The following is a 25,274-nucleotide window of genomic DNA, read 5'->3' as shown; positions in this document are numbered from 1 at the left end:
CGTTGTATTTAGAAATATTCCCTCCAATATTCTTCAGAGGACCAAACTTCCCAGAAGGAAGAAGAATGCAGTGGAACTCTCCCTGTCTGGGGCAGGAATGCACACAGTATCAGATGACACCCTGTAAGGAGGCTATGTCATCTGAAGAATTACCCAGAAAGTGTGCTCCAACAGCTCAAGGAGCTTGAGCTAATACAAGACGTATGAGTGTCATTTAAGATGCTGGCTGCAGGCTCAGCATTTCCAGGTGTTAGTTGCCCAGTAAAATCATCCGTGCACATCCTAAGACACTTGAACCCAGGAGAAAGCAGCCGTCTGAACACATCCCCTGAGGGGCAGACATGGAAACAAACCTGCGTAGAACAAGTTCCTCTATTTTGACTGCTTCAGGGGGCTGGGGCTCATCTGACCTGGGGCTCTCTTTGTCAAGACGCAACTTATCTTAAGAAATGTAGCACAATTTCAGGTAATCACCTCGCTTCATCTGTGCTTTCTCTTCTGTGACACTAACATCACTGTCGCCTGACACAAGATGGTGCCCATGATTCCTGGGTGAATAAATGTAACCATGGAACAACTATACATTTTGGCTAATGTGGACAAAAGATACCAATTTAGATATAAATGGGTCATTGGCTTCATGTAAAGTCTACCTGTGCAGACAGGTGGAATGCACTATTCAAACGCTTGGCGATTCATTTCTGAATGAAGCCTCACTAAAAATAGAAACTTTCATGTTGTTTAGTTACTGGAGCCCAACTGAAGTAGCTCTCTTAAAATCAGTGTTTGTTTGGAGCCATCAAAAGTCCTTATTACTGACAAACAAAGGCACCAGAATAAGGGTATCAGGTAAATACAACTGCCAGGGAGAAATGAAAGTTCTAGATAGTTCAAGCTCTAAATCTCTGACTCACTGCTGTGAGAGGGTGGAGAGAAAGAGACAATAACTTTTCAAGCTGGGTATAAATGTAAAAAAACAACTGTACTTTTTGAAAATATAAAATCCCAAATGGCTAACGCTTATTAGATAAGTGAGTTTGTTGATTGTTCTTATGGAATCTGAAAATATCTCATGGTTTTTGACAAAGTTAAACATGCTTGTTCCTGTAGTTTTGGACTCCCTTTCTAAACTTCTGGATTTTACTTTCATTTCAAAGGAACAATTGAGGCATTGGTTTAATACAATATTTATTAAAGTGTTTTTATTAACAAACTTTCGCCAGAAAGTTCCGAGTGTGTTAATACAGCAGGCACGTTGGCTTCAATGTTTGGTATTTGACAGTCCACAGAACTGCACTTAACTCTCACAATCCTGCCACGATTTTGTGGATTGTTTGGGCAGGACCTATAACCAGCCTCCCCCATTAAATGGTTAAAGATGAATTGGGGTTCATTCTGACTCAAGTGTTCTGAGTTTACGATGACATCAGTCTGTGACAGGCCTGGCTCCACTTGCCTTTCTGCCTTGTCGGTCGGACTCACTGAACTGGAGTCCTTGTTTGCAGCCCCTCCACTGCCCTCCACGTTCCCGATGTCTCTGTTTTTACAGAGTCCCCTTTGGTGCGTCTCAGGAGCACAGCATGCTTTGTGTGAAGCTCCAGCACTTCTGCAGACCAATGACGACATCTCTGCCATCTTTGGAAGTTGCTCTTCTAGGCTCTGAAGACTGTGTACGCTGGTCTTACCGAGTTTTTCTTGGGCCTGAATGTGCTGACCCGGGTGGTGGAAAAAACTCCTGGGCAGAGAATTCTGCATTCCAGGAGGTTTCACTCTGCCCTGTAGGCAGGGACAGTGGTGGATGTGTGGGATGGGATGCACGAAGCCCTCGGGGGCTTGGTGTGCAGCCTTCAGAGGGGCCAGGCCGTTCTGGACATGCATGAAGCTGCTGGCAGTCGGAGCGCACTGGTGGCACAAGCAGTCACCCATCTGCTGGCAAGACGGCAGGCCATATTTCAAAGGTTGGTAGGCATTTGGGCAGCTACATCTCTGATTCAGAGAGAAGAAGTGACACATGGTGTGCTGTTCAAGACAGGGCTGCAACAAGGCAGAGCTGGCTTCATTTTTGGTGCTTTGGTTGAGTTCGCTGTTGTAAGTTGTGTGTACAGGCATCCCTAACTTCTTTGCCTGGCTGCTGAAAAATTCAGAGCAGATGTGGGTCTCTTCATAAGTGGTCTTCTCGGAGGCCATACAGCTGTGGGCTGCCAGAGGTTCTAATTCGTAAAACTCATGCTCCATTTCAGCTTTTTGGCCCCTGGGATCTAAGTGATAAGCATTCACAGTGTGTGTCTTGCTTTGTCCCTTGTCACCAGGACTTGTCGACAAGGTGTGGGAGAAGGCACTGCACTGGAGTTTTTTGGGTAAAGGAATCTGACCACAGGTGCCCTGCGGCCCAAGGCACCGGCACATGCACTGAAAAAAGAAGGTGGCAAAAGCCCAACTGATACACATGATGAGCATCATGAAGGTGCCCAGCTGGGTGTAAGCCAGAACCGTGGAGGGCATCATCATGGCCCCAGCCACGAAGGTGGTGAGCGCGGCCATGGCGATGGCAGAGCCCATGCGGCTCAGAGAGAAGATCACCTTCCCTTCTCGGTCGACGTCCGGGGCCAAGCGGTAAGCAACCCCATAATGGACGGCAAAGTCTACAGACAGGCCGACCGCAACCGAAATAGTGACCGACTCCAAAACGTTTAGCTCCCAGCCCAGCAGGACGAGAGAACCAACGGTGACAAATATAGTTCCGGCGATCGAAATAATGGCATAAAGGCTTATGATGATGTTCCAAGTTGTAAGCAGCATCACGCTAAAGGCCACGGCCACCGAGAGCCCCATGGCGATGAGGGTGCCATCGGAGAGGCTGTCCTGGAGGTCATAGAACTCCAGATTGCTGACAAACCAGCCGTGGCTGAGGCCCTCGGGTGCAGAACTCAGCTCGTTGGAAATCCACGAGTCCACCTCTTTATAAAACTGATGCATCTTTTCATAAGCCAGTGTGAAGAGGTAGGTGCTTTGGAACTCTAGCACGACTGCCCTGATGGTATCATTGATATCAAACCTCGGTCCTGGGGTTTTGCTATCCAAATGGTAGCCCGTACTCCTCTCTAGCTCCATGATGGCTCTCTTGATGCACAGTTCGAAAATCTCTTGTTTATAGGGGAAGCTCCAGTGGCTGCAGCACGGGTACAGGGTAGGCTCATCGCAGTCCTGGTTTTCCATCCACTGCTTGAAGGTCTCAATGAAGCAGCTGGTGAAGTCCTGTTCGTCAGTCTGGTGAAAGAATGTCTGATTTCTCAGTTTTTGACAGAACTGCAAAATCCAGACCTGGGAAGCTGGGCTGGCGATGTTAAAGCCGCTGTCTAAGGTCAGCTTCCCTTTGCTCTTAGGGTTTAGGGGGTTGCCATTGTCTTCTGGGGACACACCCCAGATGACCGTGATGGGCATGTGGAGCTCCTCTCCGTGGTGGACGCGCTCGAACATGAAAAGCTTTTTGTACTCGGCGTCGTAACGTTCAAAAGGGTGGGACGACCTGAACACCTGGAACTCGGACAGCTCCAAAGAGGGCAGCTTCATCTTTGGGTTTATGCAGACGATGTAGGCCCCGCCCACAGTTAAGGCCAGGAACCAGACCAGCCATAGGTAGCGAAACTTAATGACGATGCACGGCAATACTTTTTCAAAAAAAATTCGAGATGCTTCTGAAATGGCAAAAAGGACTTTGTGGCACTTCTGACAGGCCACCGTCCAGCAGCTTTTGTTATCGTATATTTGCTGCTGGGGCTTCTTGAAGCAGCTGAAGATATTGAGAAGATACCGCTCGTGCAGGACAACCACGGCCGGAAGCCAGGTGACCATCAGAACGTAATTCACCAGTATAGCTGTCCCCGCGTATACCCCAAAGCATCTGATGGCTGTGATATTGCTCACATAGTTAGCGTAAAAGGCAGCCGCTGTGGTAAAACTGGTGACGAACATGGAGAGGGCGGCGTGTTGCAGCGTGATGCTCACTGTCTCGGAGGTTTCCGCGTGAGGCTTGTCAAATTTGGTGTAGTTCCAGACATCACACAGGACAAAAGCGTCATCCGCTCCAATGCCCACCAAAATAATGAGTGCAGTGAGGTTCATAAAAGGGAAAAATTCAAAGTTAAACACCACGCGGTAGAGAAAATAGGACACAATCAAGGAACTGATGATGGCGAACATGGTCATCAGAGTGATAAACATGGACTTGGTGTAGACACACATGACCGAAAGGACGATCACGATGGCGATGGCAGGATACACAGTATCCATCAGAAGATAATCCTGAAACAAGCTGTGTTTGATCCCAAACTCAATCCCGGTGACGGTGGTGACGCCGTCAGAAGCGTTCCAGTTTTCGAAGTTGTCCAAGTAAATGTTCATCATACTCTCCCCTTTCTCTGTGGGCGAGAAGAGCATGCTGTACTTTAAAGCGGGTGTGTAGTCGGCTGTCTTTGGGGCCATAAAGTCTTTATCCACCAAGTAGTGGAGGATCTGGTACACAGCGTTGTACTTGGTACATTTCCGTGGCACGTTGGTGCACTTGAGCTGGTCCTTCCTCCGGGCCGCCATGTCCCAGCAGTCTGGCTCCAGGGTGCCGTTCTGGTAGTGTTTGGCGCAGGTCCGAAGTAGCTTCAAGGTATGAGAAACGTCTCGCTCGACGATTTTCTGGCAGGATGATCTGTTGTTCAGAATAGCGATGTAGTTCCCCAGCGTCCAGCTGGGGCAGCAGGAAGCAGCCGTGGTCCTCTGGCACAGATCACCAAACCGGGGATGAGATCTGATCTGCAGAGACAGAGACACGCGGAAGAACTGACGTTTAAAATCAGTTCACAGAAAGGTCTGAATGACGGTGGCCTTGAGGGACAGGAAAGTTACACAGAAGTTATAGAATCATCCTCTGAATTAGGTACCAGTTTGAACACAAGGTGAGTTTTCCCCCCAGATCTGCTCTCTTCTGCTGCAGAAGGCTCACTAGGTTACTTCATTTTGAACAACGAACTCCTATTTGGGGATGACATACAAGTGTGAAACAATTTCAATCAATGCCAGTTTGGTTTCAAAAAGGAGGTAAAATTAACACCTCTTTAGTAAACAAGCCTTTTCAAAGTCACTTTAAAAAGCAATAAAGTGGATAGGCTGTGAAGCTTATGTATGTCTACCTATGGGATTAATTAAGAGAACAATTGCCCAATTGATATATAAAACGAATTTGTGGCTTTGCCTAAAATTTCTGGTAATCAGCGTGAAATTTTTGGTGACAAAAGTACTATATTTCAATCAACTTGGAGGCAAAGATGATAGTCTCTAGATAACGGTCAGACTCAAAAAAGTGATTCTGGTAATATCAGAAGCAGTGATGCCAAAGACGCATGAAAAACCTGGAATAAAATTGTTTCCTGATACATGAGTAGAGGGGGAAAATGTTTCTAAATTAAAATTATATGTGTGTATATATATATATACATATACATATATATGATTTTAAATAAACATACACAAGTAATAAAATACTTCAATAGGAATTTAATTATTTCTTCCACATCTTTCAAAGTTTATTCAAGTTGGCTAACTCCCCCTTTTGGGGAATGTTCTGTTTTGGTAAACAGGGGTCTGCTGCATATTAGTAAGTATAACAATTCTGGATTTAACGTGGATAGTATTTCATTTAGAACACTATTTCTGGAGAAGGCTTTCCTTCTTATGGCTGTTCTTGTTATAGAAAATTGAAATTTGTTCCAATGTCAAAGCTGGCATTGCTAAGATTAGAGTGAAGCCTGCACAATCCCATCATCTTAAAAATCTGTAAGTTACAAATGGCCCCTCTTCCCTGAGGGTGAGAATAAGAAATACCCCCCTGCTCTTGAGCCTGTCCAGAGACTTCTCCGGAAGTGCCAGGGCTAAAGACGACCCACTCCTATCACTTTCCCTCATCTCTATTTACCAAAGGTTGTTCCAGGGAAGAAACTCCAAAGTTCAAGAAGGGCATGAGTATTCTTTTTTTTCTAATAAGATTAAAACCACCCTTTCCCTTTTATTGAAGTAGGCTTTATCAATCACGCGTTGAAATATTTTCTCAAAGTAGAAGAGAAGCTGGCACAATTCACCTCTTTAGAACTTAGACTTATCCAAGAACCAAGTTACTTATAACTTGGCTATGAAGACACGTTACTGGGACTTATTCTGCAGGGGCAAGGTGTAGATGAAAGGAGATTGGCCACGTATTGTGAATTGCCGAAGTTGGGTGACCTGAACATAGGGATTCATTCTACTATTGCCTCTGTTTGAAAATTTCCATAATAAAAAGTTGGGTGTTTTTTTTTTTTTTAAGATACTCTATTGGGGGTAAAGAAAAATGAGTCAAAGGGTTATTATACAAGTGTACTAAAATAATGTTGATCTTAACAAAGGTTTAATTTTTAAGCTCATTTTTAAAGAGTGATAATTACTTGACATTTCATAAAATAGGATAATTAATATTTAATTGTTTCTAGGTTAAAATATTCACATGTGCTAACTCAGGGGAAACTGAACCACCTAATAAATAATAGGAAACCCTGGAATAGCATCTCTCAGATAACCAGGTTTACCCCACAAAGGAATAACAGGCAAGTCCCTGGGGTCAGCCTGGTGAACCGAAAGAAAGGTAACGCAACCCCAATGTCTGACAGTTTTCAGATGGAAGAAAATGAACTGTATCCATTACGAAACCCACTATCAGCTAGAAGGACCATATTTGTACTTGCTCAAATAACCAAAAGCCAAAGATAAAGGAAATAGGGTTGCCAGCTAAAACTGGAAATGAAAGCACAGAATTCTGTCCTTGAATAACCCTTTCAAAGAATTGCAGGGGTTTTTTCTGTGTGTATCTGACCAAAGATTTAAAAGTTGGACACGACAAACACAGACCAAATACTACTTTGATGGCTGCTATCAAAAATAAATGCTAATGAGCCTCTGGAGGGCCAGTCCTCACATTCAAAGGTGATGGCTGATGTACAACCTTTGGAAAACAGTTTCTGAGGACTCTTTTACAGGGTAAGAAATAAGGACAGAGAGAAGACATTTATCCTGAGTTGGATGCCAGTGCCCTGAATCTAAAGGAATGGAGCTCAAGGATTGTCTAGGCTTTCAGGGAGTATGTCCCCATCCATCCATCCATCCATCCATCCATCCATCCAGAAGGAAAAATATTTATTGAGCACCTATCAAGACAAATAAGGCAAAGTGGTCCTGCCCTCAAGTGGCTCACAGTGAGGCAGGGAAATCAGACAAGAAAACAAACCGTTACAATTCAACATGAGAAGCAGCATATTATGCGTAAGGGTCTATGTGAACCTGTGGACAGAGTGCCAAGGTCTGTAAGTGCGATGGGATAACGGCACAACTTAGTCATCTGGGACTGAGATAACTCAACACAGAGTCATATTTTATATTGTGGGGCTTGAGGAGCTTGGCAAGCAGGTGTATCTTTATGCAGAAGGCAGCTGCATCTTTGCCATATTCTTGGGAAAGGGGATTGACAGGAATGATTTAAAAATCTTTGAAGTTTATAAAAATAAGGATGGAGTTAACAAGAGCAATTTCTTGCAACTCTTATGAGGAATGCCCTTTTCATTCTAGGTATTCACAAACAGGAATTTTAGGGATCATTTTGCTTATGTGGTGATAACACGTCTTTGCACACTTCCCTAGTTAGATAGTAGCAGGGGTGGAGTTGGCTTCAAATAAGAGTAAAGGAAGAGGAGAGAAAAAGAAGAAACCAGCAGGGTTTTAAATGATACCTTAACTTTCAAAACTAATGGCCAAGTTGGAGATATGTTAAGAAGCTAAGGGAAGAAAAAAGGGAAGAAAATTAAGCCCTTAATACCAGGTTCAATCAACTGCTAGACACTCCTTTCCCACGTGACCAAGTTCCTCATGTACTAAAAGTTGAAGGGAGCCTAGAGAGGAAGAAGAAAGCAAGGGCTCCACAGCTGTCTTTAAAACAAGCATCAGGAAACACATTTCTGGGGTCCTCTAAGCGTGTGAGGGGGACATTCCAGCTGTCCACAAAAGCTACCCGAGTAAAATGGGTCTTAGTCACCAAATCCCTTCTACAAGCTGATTCCTCTGAGCTCCAACATCTACACTATGCAAAGACTAAGAAATAGGGTAAAGGGCTTCCAGCAGAGTCAAGATTAGAGACACACACACTTCTTTGTTACTAATGACTCTCTGCCAGTGTGTCCCGTAGGAATGTCAAAGTGCAGAAAAAAGTAGTGAAGGAGATCAGGGGAGTCAACTGAGGCTCCTTTTGAAAGAGTCTAAAAAAAGACCCAAGCATTTCTGTGAGGAGGTAGACGAGCATCAGAAACAGAAGCTCTTCACTCTGGAAACCAGCGCGCATCTGAACTATGAGTGTAAGTGGCATGTAATTTAAATGGGATCTGGAATTTGAACTCAACGTATTATCAACACAGGCAGGCGGCCACTGGAAGACCTGGTCTCGTGACATTACACTGATTACCAGATGCTTTCTGGAGTCAACCCACCAACAATTAAGCTCGTCTGCTCTGTACCATTTGGTGTGTGTCCCATTCAACTTGATAGTTGTTAATAACTAAGTGGTTAGGTACAATAGCTAGGATTTGAGGGGGGGAAAAAGGGAAAGACTGCCAAGTAGCCTCAGGACACATTTTGCTCAAACCGCTGTAACAAATAAAAATCCTCAAAGGGTCTTGAGCTGGGAGACTCAGAAAAGTACAGTAATAATCTGAAATCTAAACTGTTGACCAATAGTTATTATTTAAGATATCACTGAATACATTATCTCTATGAGAAACATATGTTATTCTGGGTTCATAGTAGAGTTTGAGACTAGAATACAAGGGCATTTGCAACTGGCAAAAAAGTATTTCATTTAAAAAGTTAAAATTACAACCATGCTCCTTGAGGTAGTATTTGGGGCCTTGATTCTGTTTATTCATTTATTGGTGTGGAACTACAATTGGCTTGACCATTCATTCAGATGTACGTGTCTTGGGTCTGTTCCTCAAATTTTCACAAGAGGATCACAAATTGTTACGTTCTTGCCAGGGATTACAGACTTGAACTCACAGCTATCCAATCCTTATTATGAGCCCAGTAGGAAAAAAAACTCAGACAAGCAGATAGCTATTCTTTTCGATAGCCTAAATTTTGCAAATGCATCGAAACAGATAACTAGTGGGAACCTGCTGTATAGCACAGGGAGCTCAGCTTGGTGCTCTGTGATGACCTAGATGGTGGGGGAGAGGGGGAGGGAGGTCCAAGAGGGAGGGGATACATGTATACATATAGCTGATTCACTTCATCGTACAGCAGAAACTAACACAACATTGTAAAGCAGTTTTACTCCAATAAAAAAAAAATGGTGTTATTCCAAGGTCACAGGTCCATCGTGAGAGAAGTAAAGCACCCAGCATAAAGCCTTGCACATCGCAAGTGCTCCACATACACACTACTGTAGAGTTAACTCTCTATATGAGAAGGGTTGTAACCCACAACAAGAAGTATGTTCATAGCTTCTAAATAACCTACTGGTAGCTGTAGAACAGAAGAAAATATGACAAATAAAAATTGACCACTGATGAAGAAACTTTGGGTTGTTTATAGATAGTTTGTGACTTTGGTCTATTTGGAGATGCACAGAGACAAGATGTCACTCACAGAAAATCCCGATATCCTAATCAATGCAAAAGTTATTGTCAAAATATATAAAGAGCCTTTCAGAATGAAGAATAAAGTCAGGAGATCTGGGTAAGCCACTCAGTTCTCAGAACGTACTTATATCAGCACAATGAGATGCTGGTCTGTGGGTTATCTCAAAGAGTCCTTTCTACCTCCTGTTCCATTAAGAAGCCCTGTTGATAGAACAGGTCATTGCACTGGATTGTCAGTCTAGCTCTCAGCAGGGCATGTGATTAGATTTTCAACTGACCAGTGATTTTACATTTTAGAATTATGCTAAGAACACGAGTTCCTTTTCTACCTGGTTACTGTGCTTGGGCAAGGCCATTAGTGACATCAGACAGCAGTTTCTACTTGGAGAAACTACCTCTGAACACAAGAAATTGACAGCTCTTCCAAGCTCGGTAGGTGACTTTACACTTTCTGGTGCTGTCTTCTTGCATCTTTCTGTCTTGTAAAGCAGCAAGGTGTTTAGAGTTCAGAACAATCTGGATTGGATTACTTTGGCCATTTCCATAGATACTGTATTTATGCCCTTTCCTGTCCCCTTTCCCAGCCTGTGCCCTAAATTTTCCTTTGAGGTCATCGGCCCAAAGGACCCATTGATTGCCAGAAAGGTGAGCATTTCATTGCATAATTAAGATGCTGACAATCGCCTCAGGGGGAAAACGGAGTGAACAATGAAACTAGATTAGGAAGATAAAATACAACAAAAGAAGAAAAAAAAAAAGGCTTAACTATTATCCTGAAAGGAAATAAGCTGTGAAATAATACAAAAGACTATCATGGACAAAAACATGAGTGGGAAAGAAAAAGAGTTCTTTATTAAGGAAGATGGTTTGTTTTAAAGGTGGGGAAGCAGAGACACTTTGATCCTGGGATCCGAAAGAATGCGAAGCCACTCTGCTGGTGTTTACTCCTCGGTAGGTAAGCCACTTGAGTGCTTTCATCTGATCAGGCACCAGGGTCAGCAGTAAAAGGAGTTTCAAAAGTATAACCTTAGTTGTGCTAAACATATTTCAGTTTTACTTTACATACCCTTGAATTATCTACATTGCACATTGATTTAATTGCAGGTAAATTCCACAATGTCTCCCCTCCAGCTGAAGTAAATACTACTCTGGAATATCGGTCACCTGGTGATAGGAGAAAAAAGAAAAAGGGTTATAAATTATTCATTTATTTCAGAAGACTCCGCGTTCAGAAAGAATTCAAACTGGGAAACCACCTGGGAATTCATTAGCAGTAGGGAATCCTGTCTTTCATTAAACTCCAGGAGAAAAATGTAAAAAAATTTTAAAGAGTAACGCTAGAATATTGCTTTAGCTCAAAGCCTTTGTCTACTCACTATATCTTAAAAATCGTAGAAGTTATGTAACATATCTAGTTCTGATCAGACTGTAATTAGGAAGAGCAACCCATAGGAACTTTCAGCAGAAAATCAACTGAACGCCTCCCTCCTAATTTCACAACACATCACCCCAATGGTATATAAAATCAAAGAATGGTGCACCAGGGAGTATCAAGAATGGATTATAAGGATGTTCTCTTTGGCAGCTAACTAGAGAGCAAAGACGGCAAGTGATCGATCAGCTTAAAAGCACTAAAAACAGTCAACTAAACACAGAACGCTGGCCAGGATCACAGACCTACTCCTCATTCTGGTTGAGTGTTCAGAGTTCTAGAAAAAACATTTTGAAAATTATACTAATACAAAATATATTTCCGAATAAGGGAGGCTGTGTGATATCCTGGAAAGAGCATGGTCTTTAGAGTTAGAACTGGGTGTAACCAGGTTCTGTCATCTACTAGCTGGATGATCTTAGGCAACTAACAACTTTTCTGAGCCTCGGTTTGGTTCCTCATCTGTAAAATAAAGACAGCAACACTTTCCCAAATAGGTGTGAGAATTAAATGAGGTACTGAAAAACGGGTGCTCAGTAAGTACTGTTTCTGCTTCCTCAGCCATTAAAAAAAATTAATATGAACCAACTGAAACAGAGTAGATTCATTTTATAGGATCTAAAATGCCTAATGGTGCTGACAAAGAAAATCAATTTGCAAATTTATGAATAAAGCTTTATTACATGAAAAACTTCAGGGTCACGAAGTTTTCTTTAGTAAACTCTTGTCTTCAAGACAAATAAAGACCCTGAGGATTGACAAGATCTAGAAACATCAAAGACCCAATCAGGTCCTCTAGTGATCTAAGAAGATAGGGAAAAAACAAATTTTAGAAGGATTTTCAACAACAACAACAAAAAGGTGAAACCAGAAGAGCTTCAATGTTAATATTCACTTAATCAGAAACTGGAGTTATTGCAATTCCTCATCCGTAACCATGAGGGCTAATCAATGACTTTCAAACTGACACATGTTTCCTTGAGGCCGTGAACTACTCCTTCCTGGCAGCTGCACAGAGACCAGGCTGACTCTAGGCTACAGCGAATTTTATTTCGTGAATTTGCTGCCAACATTTAGAGATCTGGTGATTCCACATTGAAATCTGGATTCCTGGCCTCTGGGAATTTCTTACAATCTTTGGGCCCTCGTTTTTTTTTTTTTCAAGGTCACATTCTGCTGCATTCTCCTCAATCACCATCACTTCCTGCATTCTTAACCCAGCTCACTTTTCTCATTCATATATGAGCTAGGTCCCTGAGGCATTCAAGCTTTGGACCTCTGGACTTTATTTTGTTCATCTCGCTACCTGTAATGTCTAATGACAAGGCTGGCACAAGAAGGCTATTAATATAGGCTTTTTGAATGAATCAACAATGTAGATATAAATTTTTGATAATACTGTAGATTATGTCAGGGTTCAATCCAAAAAATGTACAAGGAATTTTTTAAATGTGTTGAGATTTGGGGCAAGGTCAAGAATTTTATTAGATTTATATCTTTCTTAAAACCGAATATAACTCAGTCATCTCTCATTAATTTTTAATTTTAGGTAACTAAATTCAGATTAGTGGTTGACTGACCTAGAGAAGTAAAATTACAAGTTAATTAGGCTAAAACCCCTTTAAGCACGATAGAAACAGTGAAGCTGTGTGACCAGCCACCTACTCTTGACAGTCTAGGTTATCAATCATGTTCAATCCCAGGAAACTCTGAAAGGTTTGTCATCTACGAAGCCACTCACTTGGAACGTCACAGAAAAAGCTGTCCTTGTGGAAGTTCCAGTCAACTTCTCTTTTCTCTCTTTCATAATGATCATCTGACCATCTATCATCCCGATGGCTGAAATGGAACACAGTTTGATCTTCAATCAAGTCCCCACTATTTCAAGGCTGAGAAGCCTACTGGTAACAATACAACCTCAAAGTCATGACCTATGAAGCGCTTGATATTGTCGGAAGGATGAACATAAGCAGCCAACATTAATCTTCTCACTTCTGAAAAAGGAAGAAAAACCCCAAACCCTCACTAATATACAACAAAATCTTAAAAGACAATGACAATTTCAACAAATTCAGTGCAAAGATTTTGAGCCACACATTTTAGATGTAATCTTTTTGCTCAGGCAATGTTTAAAAGTGGAATTCGTTAGCAGTGGTTTGTCTAAAAGTTAATAAATGATTACCTTTTGGCTTGTTCATCTGCATATTTAAAGGGGTAATTTGCTAATGTTGCTTTGTATCCTGTATTTTTCACCATGTTATTCCATGTGACCAGTCTCTGGCCTATTGCAGTCCCTCTTGGTTCAAAACCCTAAGGCAAAATATTACAAATTCCCATTAGTGTACTTCATTTCAGGCTAAGTATAGTTATAACAGCTTGGGAAGGCAATGTCAAGGTGATGTATAGCTTTCAACAGAAAATATACACGTTCCTCACAGCTACTCCAGAGGCGAACTGCATTAAGACAAGATGACTTGACATAATAATGATCACCTATTTACTGTGACAAACAGTTTGATTCTTTGGTATGTTACATGTCTCAGGAAAGAGGAAAAAAAAACTTATCTGAAGCTTCTCTTCCAAATTCATACCTGGCATTTATTTTTATGTTATAAAAAAATCATGGTCAAATTAAATTGTGTTATGCATGCAACAGTGTTTTACAAAGAGTTTATCATTATCCTTGCTCATACTTTCCTCACTATTCCACTTCTGAGGGACATTTACTTAAAAACAGACCCTGCAATCTCTCAGTAATACTGAAATTCCTTTAACGTCTTTGGGAAAAAAGGTGACACTCAGTCTTCAAGACTTTTTGAAGACGTTTTTACAGTCTGCAGATTCTCCAATTTTTTGCTTTTTAGTTTAAACATGGAGACCAAGAAGCAAATTTCCAGATTTTTGATGGTGAGCAAGTTACCTGACCCCTTTTAAGAACCTGAGAATACAGACATGTCTCTACTTTTCAGAAAGAGAATTGTATACTTACTGATGGCTTGAGAAGGTTTTTAAAACAGATGGGATACTAAATAACATAATGCAACATGTCTTAAAATACTTAATCTTTTGAGATGATTGAGGGCTAAAGAAAATAAACAGATTCTACTGGTGCAATTCTCCTTACCAGCAATGGATCAGAGAAATCAGGAAGCTCTGGCACTAATACTCCAACCAAGGCACAGACCACGATGAACACAGTGCACATGCCCAAGACAACCACAGGCCAGTCTGCTATCAGGGCTGCATAACTACAAAAGCAGAGAGAGATCACAAAGAAAGCCTCTTAGAAGCAGAGTAAAGTTTTTTTTGCTACCTAAGAGAGCAATTTGTTAAATCTTCCTATTTCAGACCTAGCACAGGTATTTATCAGTAAAAGATCTCATGAGATTATAAGCATTTACGCATAATTGTAGTAGAAAATTGGAAGATCACCGTCCTCTCATTATTTGTGATAAAGTAGCAGTGGTCAGATGCTACAGGCTATTGAGAGTAAGAATAATTCCTGACAAATAACATTTCACTGCTACATCTGTGCCTGGGAAAAAGAAGCTCTTAAATCTACACTTTCTAAGTGGAAAGAAATATATTTTAACAGAGGCTCCATCCTCCTTGCAGTCTCTTTCAGAACTTTTGTTTCTCCAGTTATTCCTTTCTCCCTACTTTTACTCCATCAGTTCTTGAAAAAGAGCTCAGCCCATAAACAGGTTCAGGTAGTGTAAGTCATAAGAATAACCAAACCAAACTGAAACCTCCCCATAAACCTGTTAACCTTCCATTTAGCTAAAACTATAATGAACTTATCCACTAGATTGTGAGCTCCATGAGGGCAGAGACTATTGATTGACTGACTGATTGATTTAGTGTAGTATCAGTGCCTAGAACAGTGCCTTTTAAAAGGTACTTGGTAACTATCTATTGATTAGATGAATGAACACCCATGTATGTACCTATCCTCCCTTCACTCTCTAATCACCACAGGCTGGCTTTAGTTTCTTACTACGCCTCAGAAACTCCTCTCTGTTACCAAATCCCACCATTAAGCCATTTCTTCCAACACCCTTCCCACACCCTCATTCACCACCTTCCACTGAAATATCTGTTTCTGGGCCCTTCCATAAGATCCTGGACCATGCCTTCCTAACCTGATGCTTCCAGATCTCTATAAGAACTGAGTGCTCCATAGAAGTTGACTAGACTGAACTTTTCTAAAATTCAAAATGTATTCTGCCGGGCTTCCCTGGTGGCGCAGTGGTTGAGAGTCCGCCTGCCGATGCAGGGGACACGGGTTCGTGCCCCGGTCCGGGAAGATCCCACATGCCGCGGAGCAGCTGGGCCCGTGAGCCATGGCTGCCGAGCCTGTGCGTCTGGAGCCTGTGTTCCGCAACGGGAGAGGCCACAACAGTGAGAGGCCCGCGTATCGCAAAAAAAAAAAAAAAAAAAAAAAAAAAAAACCCAAAATGTATTCTGCCAACTTCAGATTTCTTGAATTTTTATTAGAGAAAAAATGAAACATTTAACTTGTGGACAATTATTCTCAAATTCTCAACAGTGTTATTTAGCACACTGGGCTGCTCTGATGGCTATTTCTGGCTCATTTGAAATAGGCTTCTTGCTCATATACTTTGAGTTTTTCTTCAAAATCATGCCAGCAGTTTAAAGAAAGCTAGTGGCTCTAACCATTATTCTGAAAAAAACTACGATATGTCTCTAAGAATAGACGGCTGGTTTTTATATTCTGATCTCTCAAATTCATAGATCTGCCTTTGCGGAGATATTCAAATTAAATTTTAATAAGGAAGTTAAAATATAACATAATTATGCATTAAGGGAGCACTCGCACAGGCATTTTTCATTATTGTTCTTTTATTTATTTATTTTTGCTGTGTTGGGTCTTCGTTTCTGTGCGAGGGCTTTCTCTAGTTGTGGCAAGCGGGGGCCACTCTTCATCACGGTGCTAGGGCCTCTCACTACCGCGACCTCTCTTGTGGCGGAGCACAGGCTCCAGACGCGCAGGCTCAGTAGTTGTGGCTCACAGGCCTAGTTGCTCCGCGGCATGTGGGATCCTCCCAGACCAGGGCTTGAACCCGTGTCCCTTGCATTAGCAGGCAGATTCCCAACCACTGCGCCACCAGGGAAGCCCTCATTATTGTTCTTTTAAAAGCAACCTTAGGAAAATAAAGAATAATAGCCTGCACCCACTAGGAGTTCCAGTTGCTCTCATGCTTTACATAGATTATCATCTCATATAATTCTCACAACAACTTTATGAGATGAAACTGAGGCACAGGCAGGCTAAATAACTTGTTCAACGTCACAAGCTGGCCCAGCTCATAAAACAAGCACGTCCTGGGGGTGTAATGTACAGCATGGTGACTATAGTTAATAATACTGTATTACATACTTGAAAGTTGCTTAGAGAGTAGATCTTGAAAGTTCTCATTACAAGAAAGAAAAAAAATTGGTAACTATGTGTGGTGATGAATGTTAACGAAACTTATTGTGGTGATTATTTTGCAATACATATGAATATCAAATTATTATGTTATACACCTGAAACTAATATAATGTTACATGTCAATAATATCTCAAAAGAAAAAAAAGGTCACAAAGCTAGGAACCTAGGTAGTCTGGTTCTAGAGTCTGGCCTCTTAACCACTATGATATCATCTCTTGCTTCAAACACAAGAGAAACAGAAAACATCAGGAATAAGCTAACTTGCCACAAACAGATGCTTCCCCAAACTGTCATCTGAAAATTAAATTCCTAAGCCACACTAATAGTTAATTTCTCTATGCAAAATCACCTAGACCCAAAGGACTTCAAGTTTGAACATTATTCACTGGACTGTAAATTCTGCATTTAAAAACTCATTAAGGAAAAATTATGCTAGATAAGATGGAATAACTTTTTAAGAACAATTCTGAATGTAATGAAAACAAATAAATCACAATAGGCTGATTGTTGTTGTTCAAATGTAAACACCAAGTGGTCAGAAGCGTTCGTATTTCTAGAACACACCCAAAGCTTATATTCGCTATACTTCATTTCCTCTTCTACCAAATGCAAACTAAGATGAAAGTAACAGGTTTGAAGCAATAAAGTCCTTTGTCAATATCCCATTTGAGACTTTCTGTTCATTGCTTCAGACTTAAAGAGTCCTTTACATTTTAGACTTTTAAAATATCAGCCCTATGAAATGAAAATGGCCCCAGGCTTACACAATTACTCATTACACTTTATGTTAAATGGATCAATTTTCTTTCAAATGAACCAGAAGTTATGCATTTTTACCTACAAACATGTTATCAATAGAGGGCAGTGGGCCCCAAATTGCTTAGTTTTCATACTGTGGTTTAATTTACCCATATAATGACTTTTTGTTTGTGTTCTTGAAGAATCTGCACACATGCATAGCAACCTTCAAAACCTCATTCAATAATTGCTTTTTCTTGCCTTTGAAAACATTTGGTTTTGATTTTACAGCACTGCTCTATACCATATCCATGCATTGACTACATATGGAAACTTTACGGCATTAGTGATTTCGGCACATTTCTTCCAAACACGTTTAACCTTACTATATTACAAGTCCACTTCCTCACAAAGCAGATGTTTCACGTGCTAACCTTTCCTAGAGACAACTGTTCGCACTTAAGAAATGGAATCACCATCCTGAGGACATAAAGCACCATGGGGGAAAGCCCCAGCTACTCTGAGTAAATGTCATTCAGACAAGGGTTTCTCCTAAATAGCACACAACTGCTGAGGCTATTTTGCTTCCTGCTGTCTGTTCTAAGATGTTGCGTAACTATGGGCACCACGTGGGAAACAAAAGTTTCATGTATAATACGAAACCCAGACGATGGTTGTAATATTAAGGGAAAAAATCTAATAAAGCAGGAAAACTGGAGAAGTAAAGGAAATTAAAAATGACCTATAAATTTTATCGCTATATTTTTTGGCTAATTCCCTTCATGGTGAGTCTGGGTTCCAGGTACATATTCTAACTAAGTTTAAATTTGAATAAAGAACCTGCACATGCTTTTCTGGGCATTGGAAGAATTTTCCAAAGGACCACTCTTCTCACTATAGTATGTTCCTCTGTGTACCATGTAGTACTTGTCTTTCATCTGCCTGATCTTGATTTTGTAACTCTTCAGACCATACAGCATAATTGTAAACGCAATCCACTTCTGTAACTGCTGGGTGACAGCAGGCAGTCATTTTCCAGTGACTGACCAGGGAACAGTTTTCCTCAAGGCCCTACTGCTGTATCAGCTGCATAGGTTAGGCCCGCAGTTGCTACCCATGGCACTGCTCTATAAAAAAGTGTATCTGTAGCACTTCTCAGTAGGTTAAGTCTCAAATAGTACAGGTATGTAAGACTCAGAAGAACAGAATGAATGGATTGCGTTTGTGGGTAAACCGTGGATCTGAGTAAGTGGGCAGGCTGCTTGGCACCCTGATCCAGGCTGTTCCTGCCATGATGGATTTTCATGAGGATCCAATGGGAAGTCCCTCAAATATCCTCATAGATGCTCAGCCACCTTAGTATTGGGTTTATTCTGGGAAAAGATCAGAAATAACTGTTAAAACAAATGAAGTGTCTTACAGGGCTAACTTATGCTGTAGTAACATTATATGGGGGCCTGTTTTAAATGGGCCATTTGTATTACAATAAGGCCCTCCACAGTAAATTTTCCTCTCAGCTTACAAAGACTTTTTTCTTTTGCCCTTTGCTGCCTTTCTGGAAACACTCTTCTCTTTCACCCCTGCCTTTCTGAGCAGAGCCAGGCTTTAGAGAGTATGAGTGCCTTGGACTTGAGGCCTCCTTTTCCTGACCAACCACCCAATCCTTAACCCCTGATAGCTTGGCTTTTGCTCTCGTGACTCTTCTGAAACTGCCAAAGTCAACTAACTCTCTTGGTTTTCATCTTCTTGGACCTGAGCAATATTTAACACTTTAGCTACTGCTTGCTTCCTAAAAAAATCTCTTCTTCCTCGGTTTCTTTCTTTCTGTTTCCTTTAATATCTCTCCCTTATTCCTCTTGGCCTTTAAAGGTACCCATTTCTAAATGTCATTAATCATAACATTTCTAGTGGCATCAACTATCAACTTAGTGGGAGGAATGATTGAAGCTTATGGAATTTCACAGAGGAAAACAGTACAGAACTCTTTCTTTCTTGTGAAGTAATAAACTCATTCAACAATTAACATTACATAGTAAGAAGGCAGACATTCTGGGAATAAAATAATAGCAGACATGTATATTACCCTCAAGGAACTTAGAGCCTAATTCAGAAAATCAGACAGGTGCACAAATACCTACAAAATCAGGTCAACAGAAGGATACAGATAAAATGTTTTGTGAATTCAATGAAGGAAGCGAGTACTTCCAGCTGGGGTAGGAAAGGGGAATCAGAAAAGGCTAATTTTAGGAAGAAGTTGTATTTTTATGTGTATATACTGAAAAGAATAAATTCAGGTTTTTAAAAATACCAATCTATTAACAGAGACAAATATATATGAACCTTTCAAAATATAAAACTTTTGGTCACTTAAGAAGACCCTATTATTTCTAGAAAAATGGAATTTCATTTTCTTCATATGCCATATTTACTTGTAAAACCTCTTTCCTTCATCTTTTTTCCATAATTTTTTTGCAAAATTGGGTAAATAAAATGTAGTATATGCATACAACGGAATATCGTTCAGTCTTACATAGGAAGGAAATTCTGACACATGCTACAACATGGATGAAGCTTGAGGACATTATGCTAAGTGAAATCAGCCAGTCACAAAAGGACAAATACTGTACTCTTCCTCAGAGTACAGTATTTGTACTGTACATATTAGAGTAATGAAATTCATAGAGACAGCATAGAATAGTGGTTGCCAGAAGCTGGGGGGGTGGGGAGAAATGAGGAGGTACTATTTAATGGGTATAGAGGTTCAGTTTGAAAAGTAGAAAAAGGTTCTGGAGACGAATGGTGTGATGGCTGTATAATAATGTGAATGTACTTAATGCCACAGAATTGTATACTTTAAAATGGTTAAAATGGTAAATTTTATGCTATGTCTATTTTATTACAATTTTAAAAATATTTTTTAAATGTGAAAGGAGTTTCTAATTAAAATTTATGTAGTAATTTTACTCCAAAGAAAGGATGACTCTCCTGAGATAGGCTTCAGGGTTATTAGCATCTGAGCTTCTTTAGCAAATGAATTTCAAAGATCACTAAGAATTTCTTAAATAATATTATATCTGGAACCACAATGTACACAATGTACAAGGACAGCTGATGAGACAATGCTTTTTTCAGCACCTCTTGTCCATTTAAAATTTTGCTTTTCTACTATAAAACTAAAATTAAAATTTTCCACATAAAAGAATACCTCCATCTTAACATGATAGCAAAATGTTTAGAAACACAGACAACCCAGCTGAAATAAACGGCCATGAATTTAAGTCATGGTAGTTGGCTGAGCAGTTTTTCTCTTAATAAGTAGGACACTGAGAAGCCAATCCATTACAGGAAAGAATTCAAAATAATTATGCAAATATAAATGATTAAACCCAAATAGCATTTAAAGGCTAAATGTCAACCTTGGGATTAAAACCACTTTTGGAGGTATAGGATTCCTCAAGCAGCCAACTCAGAGGAAATTTAGTTTTCCTTCACAAAAATATGAACGAGGAAGGTGAAAACAGCAGCAAAATGTAAAGAAAATACTAAAAGGGGAAAAGCACATACTTATTTAATAAGAAAATCCAAACTACTTTACCTTTTTGGTAACTTGAAAGGTCTGGATGGGCTGGAAAAAAAGCAAAGAAAAAACAATCAGAAACAGGCATTGTAATATAAACACACGCTTTATATATGTATTTAACATTTTACTTGTTATCTCTCTTTACAAAAAAATCCTGGAAGGCTTAAAAAGGATTCTATTTGAGAGATTTTGGATTTAACAATGAATGTTGACCATCTTGTACACCAGTAGGTGGCATCTTTCCAGACTTTTATCACACTCTCTTCAGGGAATCATAGTCATACCATGTAACATTCCCCAAACCTACAGCTACAGATTCCCTCATCTCTCTCACAACAAGAAGCCACAGACAGGTCTCCAATCCAGGCTGCTTCTTACTTATCAAGGATCCCCCAACATCTTTTTTTTTTTTTAAATAGGACATCAATACCTTCTTCAACTAGAAATATTGTATTCCTTCTTCAGCTACAAATCACTACTCATGTTTCACCATTCTGGAATACAGTGGTTCTCACAGTGTGGGATGAAGATCCCTGGGAGTTCCTGAGATCCTTCACAGAGTTTGTGAGGGTCTCCCTTTTCTAACCCCCATACCTGTTTAAAGCTGGGTTTTCTCCATAATTTGGTATATTTCAACCGAACAGCAGACTGCAGTATATTGCAGAAGCAGGTATGAGAATCCTGCTGTCTTCTCTGAAGCCACACATCAAAGAGACTTGCAAAAATGTGAAATGATACTAATCATCTCACTAAACTTTTTTTTTTTGTTTTGGAAATGATATTGTTTTTCATGAAAAATATTATTTATGTTAACACATAAAGGGCTTACTGTCATTATTTCAAATAAGTTAAATTAGAAATTTTAAATTTGTTTCAATTCCAATATGGCACATATCAGATACAACCCACATAAACAAAATAGCTTTGGATCCTTAATAATTTTTGAAAGTGTAAAGGGGTCGTGAGATCAAAAAGTCTGATCACCATTACACTAATACTGAGAGTTACTTAAATATTTGCTGAATAAATTTCCTATCTGTGTACTCTCTCCTAACCTGAAATCTTCCACCAGGCTGTCCCATACTTTGAGGAAATAAAACAAAATGAAAAATCTATCTTCTAGTCTTTCTACTTCAAGTTATTACTCTTCCAGTAGTTAGAGCCCTATTTTAGAATTTCTTTGAGATCTAAAGTTTCCTTTCATATTTTCCCTCTCCATTACATGTCTCACTAATATACATGTATTCATTCTTAAAAAAAAATTATTTAACTCCTGTTATAGCCATGAATGAGACCAACAGGGTCCCAAACTTCATGGAACTTACATTCTAGAACACACTTTGCATTAATCTGTTTACGTGAAAGATGCATATGTTCTAAATTTCATGCTTTATGTACATGTCCTCGTTAATGAGTTTAAGCCCCTTAAAAATACTAAACTCAAGGAGATGGAACAACTCCAGAGGTTGCAAGCACTGGGAACAATGTTAGAGAAGAGACACATTCCAATTTCATCCCGGTCCTATTTGTAGAGATGGGCCTCAGTTTGCCTTTGATCATTCAGGGTCGTAGGAGCAGAGCTGTAGAGAGAACTCATGTTTCTTGATTCCTAATTTGCTGTTCTCAGTCCTGTGTGTGTCGGTCTTTAATACCGGGGGGGAAATGACATAGGGATAATCATAAAATACTCATCTGTCATACAGGAAAGGAAGTATTATTTCTTTTGGGAGATGTGGAATTTAAAGTCAGAGTTTCCAGTAAGAAGAGCATAAGAGAACTTGTTGCTTTACGAGCAAGTATGAGACCGAATATTCACAGCATTACTAAAGAAATCCCCCTAAAGTGCATTCTTCTTATATATGTACAATAAAGAGAATTCACTTTTAAAAGCTAAAAACTGACATTAAATCATACCCAGCGACCACATCTTATTTGTGTTTACATCTCCATAACCTAGTAGAATGTATAGTCCTTTGTGGATGTCAGATCAGAGTTTGCTGATTAATGAATGAGCATCTTTTATTACTTTTCTCAGGTTCAACAGCTTTGAAGTCAGTAGTCAATGGATAGCAAGAAAATGAGGACATAAATATCAACATAGGAAAATTTAGTTTTATTTTCTATTTGTTTATCTCTCTTTCTATTAAACACACACACACACACGCACTTTGTAACTTCAGCCCATTCCTATCTGCCAGTCCTAAGCTCCTTTACCACTTTACTACATTTTCTAAATTTTCGTTTGTGCCTCTGAATCCTATAATAGAGGCCCTCTTATTCCTCAGTGCTGCAGGAATCATTAATTTATAGCTAATCAGAAAGGTTAAAGTAAAAAATTCTAAAAAAAGTGCCATATACTTTCCTTAAATATCTAATTGTAACTTAAATTTAAATGTATACTCAGCTGCCAATCTTTTCTTACTTATCATACTGCATTGTCTATGATTTCCAGTTTTGGAGGACTTCAGATACTTTTGAATAGCCTGAGTTCACTAATTACAATATATAATCTAAGTTTTGGTGATTCCCCCCCCAAATCTTTTACAGTTGTTTCTCTCATGCCTAATTCAATATCAATTTTGTGGATGTGGTCGAGCCAGGCCATCTGAGTGCAGAGGGAAAGACCACACCTACAACCCCAGGAGCTGGTGAAGCACTTGAAAACTTGCTCTACACAAACGGAGCTTTCAATAAAAATGTCTGCTACTGAAGAACTCATGAAGAGCACTCGTTTTGGGGGGTAAATCTACCAAGGGAAACACCCCACTATCTTCTCAAATATAATTATATATTGATTCTTTAAATATACGTTTTATTGAGATATAATTCACATACCATATAATTCATCCATTTAAACTGTACGAGTTAATGGGTTTTAGTACTTCCACAGAGTTGTGTGTCCATCACTACAACCACACACTGCTTTTTAAAGAACATGCTATCTGAACACCAACGATGAAGCTATTAATGAGCTTTGCGAGAACATTTATTTTTTACAGAGAGGGAGAGTAAGACACTGACCAAAGAAGCCAATCACTTAACTTGTACACAAAGTCTTAATTTTTCACTCCCAGTTTTCAAGTTACACATCCTCAAAACTATCTCTTGAATTTCCACAAGAAGTTAACAGATTTTGTTGTCTTTAGACCCAAGGTGATCCCCAGAGCCATAGCTCTGGGGTAAATCATACCAAGCAGTTGCAAAAAAATATTTTATTATATACATTTTGGGTTGTAACAAATGTAAATATTCTTTTTCCTCCTACTCACCCCCATTAACTTTTTTTTTAACTGAGAAATTCATGGATCTATGACTAGTTTGCTCCCAAGAGACAGAAACAAGTACATATTCATCACATTCTTTCTGCTTGAGTAAAGACCTCATTTTATGTTAAACTGGAGACAATAAGTAGAAATTGTTGACATCAGTTGAAAAAGAAAAACTAAGGTTACCACAAAGATACCTCCTGGGAAAACCTAAGTTCCCTTTGAAGTTTTTATACTAATGGACATGACAAACAGATGTTTGAAACACCAAAACCACAACTGCAGGTAAAACATGAAACCTGTTTGATTTATGGTTTACGGTGTTGCCATCTTTTTTTCTTTTTTTGTGGTACGCGGGCCTCTCACTGCTGTGGCCTCTCCCGTTGCAGAGCACAAGCTCCGGACACGCAAGATCAGCGACCATGGCCCACGGGCCCAGCCACTTCGCGACATGTGGGATTTTAACGGACCGGGGCACGAACCCGCATCCCCTGCATCAACAGGCGGACACTCAACCACTGCGCCACCAGGGAAGTCCATGATGTTACCATCTTGAATTCTGCCCTACAATCTCTTACCAGAACATACTTGTTTAAGGAGGCAAACAAGGGAATCCACCACATACTTTCATGATCAAAAATAGTCTTCCTCGGGCTTCCCTGGTGGCGCAGTGGTTGGGGGTCCGCCTGCCGATGCGGGGGTGCGCGCGTTCGTGCCCTGGTCCGGGAGAATGCCGCGGGGCGGCTGGGCCCGTGGGCTGTGACTGCTGGGCCTGCGCGTCTGGAGCCTGTGCTCCGCGGCAGGAGAGACCGCGGCGGTGAGAGGCCCGCGTGCCGCAAAAAAAAAAAAAAAAAAAAAAAAAAAAATAGCCTTCCTCCATCTATACCCTCTTTCCGATTTGCTACTTTTAATAGCTATCTAATAAAATCTGCAGAATGATTTTTTCCCCCTAACTTCAGTCTTGTGTTGCTAAATAACAACTGGTAAAAACAAACGAGAGAAACCATGTTTTTCGAAGGTTCATTCACCTTTTTAATACTGTCTGGTCAAAACTCATGCCAAAAAAAAAAAAAAACCAAATAAAAAATAATCATCTTAGTTG

General features: G+C 40.2%; 1 protein-coding gene across 2 annotated transcripts in view; it reads right to left on the bottom strand.

Moving 5' to 3' along the window:
- Nucleotides 1–1,191: 1,191 nt before the first annotated feature.
- DISP1 (dispatched RND transporter family member 1) overlaps nt 1,192–25,274 on the bottom strand; it is a gene marked incomplete at its 3' end in the record, with an annotated part of 212,758 nt that continues 188,675 nt past the window's right edge. For both annotated transcript variants that reach the window (XM_082664721.1, XM_082664722.1), the window contains exons 3-8: nt 20,922–20,951; nt 14,258–14,381; nt 13,316–13,443; nt 12,875–12,972; nt 10,768–10,865; nt 1,192–4,803 (exon numbers count right to left, since the gene is read on the bottom strand). In XM_082664721.1, coding sequence (XP_082520847.1) covers nt 1,192–4,803; nt 10,768–10,865; nt 12,875–12,972; nt 13,316–13,443; nt 14,258–14,381; nt 20,922–20,951 — 4,090 coding nt within the window. The remainder of the gene's footprint in view (nt 4,804–10,767; nt 10,866–12,874; nt 12,973–13,315; nt 13,444–14,257; nt 14,382–20,921; nt 20,952–25,274) is intronic.

Source organism: Grampus griseus (assembly GCF_964374135.1).
Source record: "Grampus griseus genome assembly, chromosome: 1".
NCBI lineage: Eukaryota > Metazoa > Chordata > Mammalia > Artiodactyla > Delphinidae > Grampus > Grampus griseus.
The sequence above is the reverse complement of the archived record's forward strand: the minus strand, read 5'-3'. Positions and strand labels throughout refer to the sequence as shown.